This window comes from Microtus oregoni, unplaced genomic scaffold (genome assembly GCF_018167655.1).
Source record: "Microtus oregoni isolate MIOR12 unplaced genomic scaffold, Mior012 000046F_ref0000063, whole genome shotgun sequence".
Classification (NCBI taxonomy): domain Eukaryota; kingdom Metazoa; phylum Chordata; class Mammalia; order Rodentia; family Cricetidae; genus Microtus; species Microtus oregoni.
The window spans coordinates 13,442,513-13,452,652 of record NW_024543220.1 but is presented as its reverse complement, the minus strand read 5'-3'; the positions used below and the strand labels follow the sequence as shown (position 1 = coordinate 13,452,652).

Below are 10,140 nucleotides of genomic sequence, written 5' to 3'. Positions count from 1 at the left end.
GCTGCTTTAAAGGGGTGTGCCACTACACCTGGCTCTGGCTGCTCTTGCAGAGGACCCAGACTCATAACTGTTTCTAACTCCGGATCCGGGGGATCTGACACCCACTTCCGGTCTCTAAGGGTGCCAGGCACTGAAATGGTGAGCAGGCATACATGCAGACAAAACAGCCATACACTGGTGGCTTGAATAGGTATGGGGCCCCCTCGACTCATGCTTGGACAGGGAGTGGCACTATTAGGAGGTGTGGTCTTTGTGGAGTGGGTGTGGCTTTGTTGGAGGAGGTGTGTCACTTAGGGGGTGAGCTCAAGCCACGCCCCGTGTGGCAGTTACTTCCTGCTGCCTAGAGATCCAAAGCCCAAATCTGTCTCTCCAGCACTGTGCCTGCCTGCATGACGTCATGTTTCCCACAACAAAAATGGACTAAACCTTTGAACTGTAACCAGCCCCAATTGAATGTTTTCCTTTATGAGTTGCCATGGTCATGGTGTCTCTTCACAGCAATAAAACCCCAAGACATACACATAAAGATTAAAAATGATGGCTCACTGAGTCTGGGCATTTCCACTAAGCCTGACAACCTAAGTTCAATCCCTAGGACTCACATGGTGGGAGGAGGATAGCAACCCCAGCAGCTGCCCTGTTCCACCCACCCTAATCACATCTCACACTGCACGACTCCATGGTCTCTTGGGACATGGCCAGTTGATTTAAGTCCCACATGCCGCTTAAGGCCTAGGCCTCACAGCCTCTGGGGGATCCTTCCCCTGGTACCCCAATGTTATTGGCCCTTCCGAACATGTTGATTCTTCCCCCCTCAGACCCTTGGTACCCACATACTGAGAGGTGATACGGGGAGAGCAGGGAGGAACAGAACAGACCCTAGGCTAGCACCAGGAGCCTCCTTTGGCCTCCATGCTGACAGCCCTGGATATGGAAGAGGTATCCCTCAGTACTCAGAATAGCATGAAGAACTCAGTTGGCTTCGAGTCAACTCTTAAATACTTAATTCCCATTTATTTAAACTTCTGTCAGTCTGTGTACACTATTTATATTAAAAACACAGGAAGCTGGGGCTCCTAGCAAAAATATACATTTTAGTTTTGGAGACTTCAGACCCTGAGAGGAACTGCATCCTCAGCACCAGACCTGGGTGGGGGCGGGGACAGGGCGGGTCAGGGAATGCAGCTCCATCCACAGCCTGGGCCCCGCAGGGACAAGGACCCCAAGACCTGATCAGTGGAGGTGGGGCAGGGAGTGTGCTAGTAGGGATAATCTGGCAATGGAAGGTCACTGCATTGGCAGGAACATTCTGTCCCCTTTCCAAGCCACTTCCCTCCAGAGCTGTGGTCTGATGGCCAAGGCCCTGGGGACAAAGGACCATCAGACAGGTTCCAGGACACCAGGGCTTGAAGCCCAGGCTTCCACTGCGTTTCTCTGAGAGTCTGGCTGCTGGCTCCCCGTGGGTCTGGGCAGGATGGGCCTGGCCTCAGCTCTTGGTCTCAGGAGAGCCTGGAGGGGGCTGGGCAGAGGATGGGAGCACCCAGCAAGCTCCATGCCACTTGAAGCAGCAGCTGGGAGCTGGTGACCAGCCAGGCATAAAAGGCGGCCACGGGGATGGGTGTGTGAATGAGAGAAGGACTGGTCAGAGGAGCCCTGGCGACTCCGCCTGTGAGCTGGCACGACACCCCTGCCCGCTCACACATCACCAACCTAGGCACGGGGGCACAGCTGTTTCCTAGCTACCTTGTGGAGAGCAGGGTGGGGGTCCTGTGGTGACTGAGACAGCTGCAGGGGGCGGGTGCGCCAGCGTCTCCCAGACAGAGGAAAGGGCAGCTATGGTCCTGTTCCTCGCAAAGGGTTCTGCCAGTCTTGAATGCAGCTACAGGGTGGAGGCCAGCGGGGTACTGATAGACAGCCTTCCCCATGTGCTGTCTGGCCTCTAACCCTGGGACCCAAACCTGAGTCCTGGGCATCAGTACTTCAATTGGGGTGTGGGACCCCATCTGGAGGGCGTATCCCCAGGGCAGTGCAAGGGCCATCAGTGGCAATGGCCTAGAACACTGGAAAGAAGAATGGAAGGTGTCAGAGTTGGGGCGGGGTGCCTTGGGTTGAGGAGACAGTCTGGGAGAGAAACCTGGCTCCCGGCCCAGGCTCCTTGCCTACTCCCCTCTGCAGGAGGAGCCCTGTGATGGTGACCACAGCCTGGGACAGCAGTCAGTCCAGGCCAAGCTTCTAGGAAAGCTGGGCCCAGAGCTTAGTGTTTCTTTGGATGGCTCAGGTCACTGAAGATGGAGACAGAGGCAAGGCAGGACTGGGCCGGTGCAGGACCCACTGCTCCCGGGAGAGCGGGCAAAGGCAGAGGTCCTGTTCGGGCTGACAGTGAGTGTGCCAACTGCCTCACTGACATGGATCAGACAGACATGGGGACAGGCTGGGAGGAGGAGGATGCTGCAGAAGGCAAGGGGGAAGAGCAGGGGTGCTGGGGAGACATGGGCAGCAGGAGGGAAGGTGGAAGTCTGGGCCACGTGTCTGGAGTGTTGTGAACGGGCCCCAGCTGCCTGGGCTGTGCCCAGTACTTGTGGGCTGCTACTCTCAACAGTCCCACGGCTGGGTGCAGCTGGAGCCCGGAGAGGCCTGGGCTGCATGCCTCAGTACATGTCCTTATAGATTTCCTGGAGCAGGGGGTGCAGCAAGGTTTCGCTCTCTGTCTTCTTTAGCCACTGCATCATCTGGGCATGCTCAGTGACCAGCTGCCGTAGGTCGGCCATCTTCTGCAGCAGCTTGGGGAAGAGGTATGGGCTGTCAGGGTGGTTGACTTGCAGGTGGACCTCCAGAGCCCGCAGAATGGTGTCCTGGATGGCCTCCACCTGCGGCACGTTCATGAGGCCTGGCCGGTCTGTGGAAGACGGGGTAAGAGTGGAGTCTCAGGCCAGGGCAGAGGAACCTGCTAGCCCACTGGGGGTCTCTAGGCCTTGCCTTGTTACTGGCTCCACCCCTGGGTATTCCAGTCCCCGCCCCGTCTTTCTACCCGTCTTGTTTCTGACCAATTATTTTTCCTGGTCTGGCAGGGCCAGCTCCTGGCTAGGACACTTGGTACTTGAACTCAGATCCTGTTTGTGGTTCTGAGCTTCAGTGTCCTTGACCCAGGTTGCTGAGAGGACCAAATGAGTTGCAGACCAGGATGGCTCTGGCCTGCAGTGAGCTCACTGCCCCTGTGGGTGAGCAGGCTTACCTGTGTGTTATACTGGGCTAGAAAAAAAGGAAAAGTAATACAGAAATCTCTCCATCATCCACAAATAACTGCCTGTGACATAATGATGCCCCCCGACCCCCACTAGAGACTGAACTCAGGGCCTCCCACCCGCTAGATAGGCATTGTACCACCGAGCTATCCCAGCAACGTCAACTTCTCTTTCTGCACCTCCATCTGTTTAACAAGATGCAGCTGGTTCTGCACATGTGGTCTGTGCTACACTGTCCCTTGCAGCGGGAGCCGTCCCCTCACCTCCACACAGAATGATGGCGGCGATGAAAAGGGCCAGGTCACTGTCATCGAGTTCCAGTGCATTGAACTTGACAGCAAACTCAAACTTGGGCTCGATGATGTCACTGAAGGGCTTGCGGAGGCTGCGCAAGAACTCATGGGTGACGAAGCCACTGCCATTGGCCACCAGCAGCCCATCCTTGTTGACGATGGAGGCCAGCATGGCGAAGATGGCCTCGTGCACACCGTACTTGAGGAGCGTCACCTGGTCATTGAGGAAGAGGCTGCTGAAGTTGGGGATGCTCTTGGCGAACTCGGTGAGCTCCCGCACGGTCTCCACCGTGGTGCACTGGCAGCGGTAGAAGACATGCACGCTGATCTCCTTGTAGGGTGGCAGCCCGTTCACCAGCTGCTTCCACACCAGGCCCTTCTCCGCCTGCCACAGCGTCTCGATGTCGTGGATGACAAAGGGCTGAAAACCAGCCCCATCAAAAGCCAGGCCTGGGGAAGGGGGGGACCCCGCCCTGTCCCCTGAACCCCCCCTCACAGCCCAGGCTGGCCAGTGACACTCACTGCGTTGTGGCTGGACTTGCCGGTGAGGATGCTACGGGCCTTCTTTTTGGTCATGTTGAAGTTTTTCAGGTAGGCGTTGTAGATGTGCTTGGAGAAGGCCTTTAGGTCGGCCAGCTGCGGGTTGTGCTGGCACCCCTCATTGGCCGTCAGCCCTGCCACCAGCTTCCTCTTCTCGGCCTCTGGCATCCGTCCGAAGCGGATGGCTGTAGAGGGGTTGAGGGCTGGTGAAGGGGGAGCTACAGGTGGGGGCGGGCAGCACCTCTCCTTCCCCTGCTCCTTTCAGGGATGCAGAGTCATCCTTTGGGGGCAAACGAGCAGTGCTGAGGCAGCCCAGGGGCCCAACTCCCTGAGAACCTTTGTTGACTGGGTGGGGGGCTGGCACACACGGCAGCTAGAGAGGCAGACTGGTGACCAGGGCCTGCAGATGAGCCCCACGTCACCACCTTTCTGTCATGTGACTTTGTTCTTTCACCTTCCTTGTGGGTCAGGAAGAGTGGAGAACCTCAAAACTTACTAGAATAACGAGAGGCATTCGCAATAAGCAGTGAGAAGCCAGAGTCATGGGCTGAGGCAGTAACTTGGTTGGTAAAGTGCTTCTGTGGCAAGCCTGAGGACCAGAGCCCGTAGATTCCACGCAAGAAAGAGCTGTGCATGGGGCCAAGAAAGGTGGATCCTGGGAGTTCCCAGCCAATGAGACTGGCTCAGAAAAAAGAGGTGGATGGTCCCAGAGATGTGCATGCATGTGCACCGGCACCGGCACACGCACACAAACACACACACACTCAGATTACAGTCTGAATAACGAAGCAGGCCCTGGCTTCTGTCAGAGAAAGCATGAAGGAAGGGTTCAGTTTGCCCCAGGCTTCCTAGGGCTCCCTGTGACCCCTGCAACGGAACAACGCCAGGTGATACAGACGAGCCTCACACCCACGGGACACACACTTAGGAGAAGCCAGAGAAGGCTTGAAGATGCCTAGTGTGTGTGGTCCAGTGGCTAGCCACCACAGGGAGTAAGCAGGAGGCTTTCCTGGTCTTTGGAAGCCTGAGGCAAGGATGGCTCAGTCTCCTGGGAGTACCTGACCACTGAGAAATTCCCACCTAGGTCCTGGCAGTTGCCACACATGGCCACTTCCTGGTTCCTGCCTACCCTCAGCAATTACAGACCGAGGAAACCCTGGTCTGGACTTTGCATGCTCTGTCAGGCTGAAGTGTGGGGAGCAGGCGACTGTCCAGGCCTCACGGATAGTCTGGGGCCCTCTCTGGCAACATGGGGAGCCCCGAGCTGGGCTGTGCAGCCACCTCTGTGTCGTGCAGGCTTTCTCTCACTCACCATTGTGCGACATGCCGAGCGCCAGGCACTTCTGGAAACGGCAGTACTGGCACTTGTTGCGGTTTTTCTTCTGAATCTTGCAGCTCCGATCACACTTCTCATACTCAAGCTTCATGCGGATTGTCCGTCGGAAGAAACCCTGTGGGACCGAGGATGTAAGGATCTGGGGGTCCAAGGATCTGGGGGGCCCAGTGGCATGTAAGGACACAAAAAAGGCTGAAATCTGGGAGTGGTGGGGATTTAATTAATTTTATTTGTATGAGTGTTCTGCCTGCATGTGTGACTGTGTACCACATGTGTTCAGGACCTGTGGAGGCCGGAAAGGGGTGACCAGATCTCCTGAGATTGGAGTCAGACACCTACCATGTGGGTCTGGGAACCAAACCACAGGGCTCTGCAAGAGCAGCCAGTGCCCACCATGAAAGACAGCGCTCCAGTCCCAGGGAACTTTTTTTTTTTTAAGTAAGGAAAAGCATCCTTTAAAAAAATTATAAATCTTAAAAAAAACAGGGGGGTGTGGCTAGAGAGTTGGCTGCTCTTGCAGAGGTTCTCAGTTCAATTCCCAGCAACCACATGGTGGCTCACAACCATCCCTAATAAGTCTGGCACCTTCTTCTGGCCTGCAGGTATACAAATAAGTCTTTAAAAAAAAATTAAGCTTAGGTATAGTGACATACAATTTTAATCCCAGCACTCAGGAGGTAGAAACAGGTGGATCTCTGTTAGTCTGAGGTCAGCCTGGTCTACAGAGTGAGTTCCAGGACAGTCATTACCATTCTCTGTTACAAAGAGAAACCCTGTCTTTGAAAAAAAAATCAAAAAAAAAAAAAAAAAAAAAGGAAAGAAACAAAAAGACACGAGGCACTGGAAGCCAGCTTCAAATATACAACTAGATGCTCGTTCCAAGGCCACTCTGCCCAACCTGCCTTCCCCACAGAAACCGAGTGGGTAGCTGGGTCAGGAGGCAGGTGTCTGTTCCAGCTCGGGCCTGAAAGGAACTGAAACGTTTTGCTGGGGGTAAATTTTTCAGGGCCCCACCCGAGGCAGGCAAAACCCTGTGCTCCTCAGTCCGTACCTTGCACCCCTCGCATGCATGGACCCCATAGTGGAAGCCTGAGGCCTTGTCCCCGCACACCCGGCATTCCATGTTGAGGCTGCCGCCGCCGGAGGCCCCATCACAGCCTATCTGCAGCTGGTCCAGCAGGGAGGAAGGAGAGGAATTCTGGGAGAGGTCTGTGGATACAGGATAGAGGGGCCATAGAACAATCAGGTACCACGTCTAAGAAGCAGGTAGAAAGAGGAGCTGCAGCCCAGAGCTCAGCCCCTCGAGGCTGTGTGACCTGGGGAGCAGCACTGAGAGGTCAGCATCCAGCGCAGCTTTGCTGGGAAGATGGGCCAAGTCTCCCCAAACGTATGGCCCATGGCAGCAAGCTGTGGCTACTGCTTATAGCCTCCCTGCCAGGGAGAGGAGCGGGCCTGGTGGGGCTTTTGGGGTCAGCAAGCAACAATCCCAGGTGACCACAGGGTGCAATGTGTCTGTTGGAAACTGGGGCGGGTACAGACCTCCCCCCCCCCCCCCCCCGGCTGGTCCTGCTCGGGGGAGAGTGCAGGTACCTGCCTCGCTCAGTTAGTAAATGCAGAGGTTTGGACTGAGGGTTTAAAGCCGGCAGGGATGGGGAGGCCAAGACTGCAGCTTTGGGATGAGTGAGCTGTCACATGACCGTCAGAAGCCAGAGTCCCTTCCAATGGGCTTTGAGACTTAGGGACAAGACAACAGGCTCTGCCTTGGGCCTCAGTACCTGGTTCCACAGTATTGCCTGTTCTCCCCTCATGCTTGCCTTACAGTTGGGGCTCTCTCCTGGAACTGCAGACTTGCCTTCAGAGACAGGTGCTGGACCCCCAGAAAAGGGACAGACACTCAACCAAGAGAAAGATCCAAGCCACATTATCTACCCAGAGTAGCACTCCCTCAACCTGCCTCTCCAGGTCCTTCCTCCCCAGGCCTGCTCCTAGGTGTTTGATTAAAGTGAGACCCCAGCCCTCTAACACCCCTATATCCAAGGAGTCTAGGATGACTGGAAGCATCACCCCAGTCCCTGGCATCCATCCTAAGTCCCCTCCCCTAGGAGTTGCCTTGGTCCGGACTCCACCTCCAGAAAGCCCACCAAGCGCTGACCCCTCCTCAGGGAGGGTCAGGACCACTCCCACGGGCTATCTAGGCCAATGCTGAGAAAAAGAACACATGGTCTTGGGTTTCGCGTTTATTAACCGGAGGGCTGCATTTATTAAACATGAGCATTTTTATTTGGTCTAATCTGGTCTGATTAGAATTATTTGCGTCGGCGGAGAGGCTCGTCTTAAGAAATACCTAACCGTAGGGCCTACTCTGGCAGCAGTAGGGAACTCAGACAGCAGAGACACCATGGGAGCTGCAGTCTTGTGGGCTGCTGCGGTTTAGGAGGGACGGTGACATAGCTCATAAATGGCCACCGCCCTAATTCCCAATGATTGCTACTGCAAAGGTGTAAATGCTCTCCGGCCCTCAGAAGAGGAGAGTAGACCCCTCATCTTCTCTGGCAGGTTGTTCTGGAGGGCAAAGCACCTTTGAGCTTTAGTAGTCTGTCACCATCTGATGGGGGCGGGGGTCTGTGTGTTCAAGTGAGGGCTGGGAGGGCAGGGCACACTGAAGCCCAAAGCCAAGAAGCTGTGGGTACCAGACTTACATGACCCTCCACAGCTCCCAGGGAGTCTACGTTCTCCACACACAGCCAAGGGTCTTTTGGATTGTTTGTATGTTTGAGACAGGTCTAATTAAGTAGCCCAGGCTAGTCCTGAACTCATGGTGCTGCTCCTGCCTCAGCCTCCCAAATGCCACTGTGCCTGGCTTGTTTCATTGCATTTCACTGAGGCTGACAATCGGTGGCATTGACAGACAAGGGTACTAAAGCCGGCAGAGGCAAAAGGTCGCACCAGGTTCACCCTCCTGCCCTGTGCAATCAGGGCTGGGACCCGCCTGCAGGGTGTGTGCCCCACACTTACTGTGCTCCAGGACCTTACTAGGTATTACTTCATTTCATATAAAACCTCAAGTCAGGCTTTGTGTCCCCTACACTAAGGTAAGGAAGCCAAGGCTGACATGAAAGACAGCGGCTGGGAAGGCTTTCCATGCAGATCTGGCTGGGCCATAACAGCCAGGCTTCCATTTAAAGGGCAGTCTAGATTTTAATCCCAGCACCTGGAAGGCAGAGGCAGGCAGGTTTTTGTGAGTTTGAAGCCAGTCTGGTCTAAGTAGTGAGTTCCAGAATAGCCAGGACTACACAGAGAGACTCTGAATCCAAAAGAGGAAAGAAAGATAAAGACGTGATTACCATTAACTCAGGAGATCTGAGGAAGAGTCACTCTTCACAATGTGTGTGGCCCTCACCCCGCAGGAGCAGGCTTTAAGAGAATGTCTGGAAGAGGGGGCCCCACCTCCACCCCCCACCTCCACCGCCTCCACACTTGAGCTGCGTCCTGGCGAGTACAGCCTGGCCTGCAGAACTGGGTACCCGTAACTGTGTGAGCCAAGTTCTCTCTCTCTCTCTCTCTCTCTCTCTCTCTCTGACACACACACACACAGAACAAAATAAAACACAATGTCTCTCTGGGACCCTGACAAGGGGGTGGCAATGTGGGGGCCGGACTAGAACCGTGCAACCCTGGAGCTGCGCACTCCACTGCAGCCCATGGCATGCTCCTTGTGCCCGACAATAGTATTATTATGAAAAACAACAGCAAGATCACCACTGAGACGGCATGAGGTCACTCCTCAAACATCTGAACTCAGTGTGAACCCTGGCCCTGGCACCCCACTGAGTGCCAGTCTCCCCATCTTTGAGTGGGAGCTCAGCAAACACACGCTATTGACTTATCCCCATGTTCTCCCGGGTGGTAGGTGTTCCTACACAGCTCGCCCCCGGGCTGCATGCATGCTGTTGTCCAGCAGTGGCCCATGGGCCAGCTTGACTTTTTACGGTGCGCCCAGAACCCACCATAGCCCTCACATCAGGCAAGGCCTAAGAGAACCTGAGGCTCAGGTCCTTCTATTTTTTGTTGTTGGTTTTTTTTTTTTTTTAAAGATTTATTTATTACAGTGTTCTGCCTGCATGTATGCCTTAATGTCAGAAGAGGGCACTATATCTCATTTCAGATGGTTGTGAGAGCCACCATGTGATTGCTGGGAATTGAGCTCAGGACCTCTGGAAGAGCAGCCTGTGCTCTTAACCGCTGAGCCATCTCTCCAGCCCCCTGTTGGTTTGGTTTTGAGATAGGGCTTCTCTGTGTAGCCCTGGCTGTCCTGGGACTCACACTGGGACTCACCAGGCTGGCCTCGAACTCTGTCTGCCTGTCTCTTGTGGGGATTAAAGGTGTGTGCCACCACACCCAGCTAACTGGGCGGTTTCTTGATCGCTGTCCCATTTGCCTGGACTTTGGGCTCCTTTGGGCTGGTGTTCTGCCCTGTCCACCACTGCCTGGCTCCTTTGGCAAGCTGCCTGGCCTGCTCTGGCATGCTGCCTGGCCCTAAACACTCACCAAGTGCTGCCAAGGAAAGGAAGCGCAGGCGAGCAAAGAGCTGCTTTATCTACCTGCTCCTCTTGTGGGCTGCCATCAAGTAGGAGAGGTGGGTGTGAGCACCAGCTTCCGGAGCCAGTCCCCCTGCCAACAGGGCCCTGGCCATGGACTTCCTTGTTGCTGTGTGCTGATGGGAAGCCTG

General features: G+C 55.1%; 1 protein-coding gene across 1 annotated transcript in view; it reads right to left on the bottom strand.

Moving 5' to 3' along the window:
• Positions 1-994: 994 nt before the first annotated feature.
• Ppard (peroxisome proliferator activated receptor delta) overlaps positions 995-10,140 on the bottom strand; it is a 71,052-nt gene continuing 61,906 nt past the window's right edge. The window contains exons 4-8 of the mRNA XM_041634792.1: positions 6,463-6,620; positions 5,388-5,526; positions 4,058-4,260; positions 3,506-3,956; positions 995-2,896 (exon numbers count right to left, since the gene is read on the bottom strand). Coding sequence (XP_041490726.1) covers positions 2,649-2,896; positions 3,506-3,956; positions 4,058-4,260; positions 5,388-5,526; positions 6,463-6,620 — 1,199 coding nt within the window. The 3' untranslated portion in view covers positions 995-2,648. The remainder of the gene's footprint in view (positions 2,897-3,505; positions 3,957-4,057; positions 4,261-5,387; positions 5,527-6,462; positions 6,621-10,140) is intronic.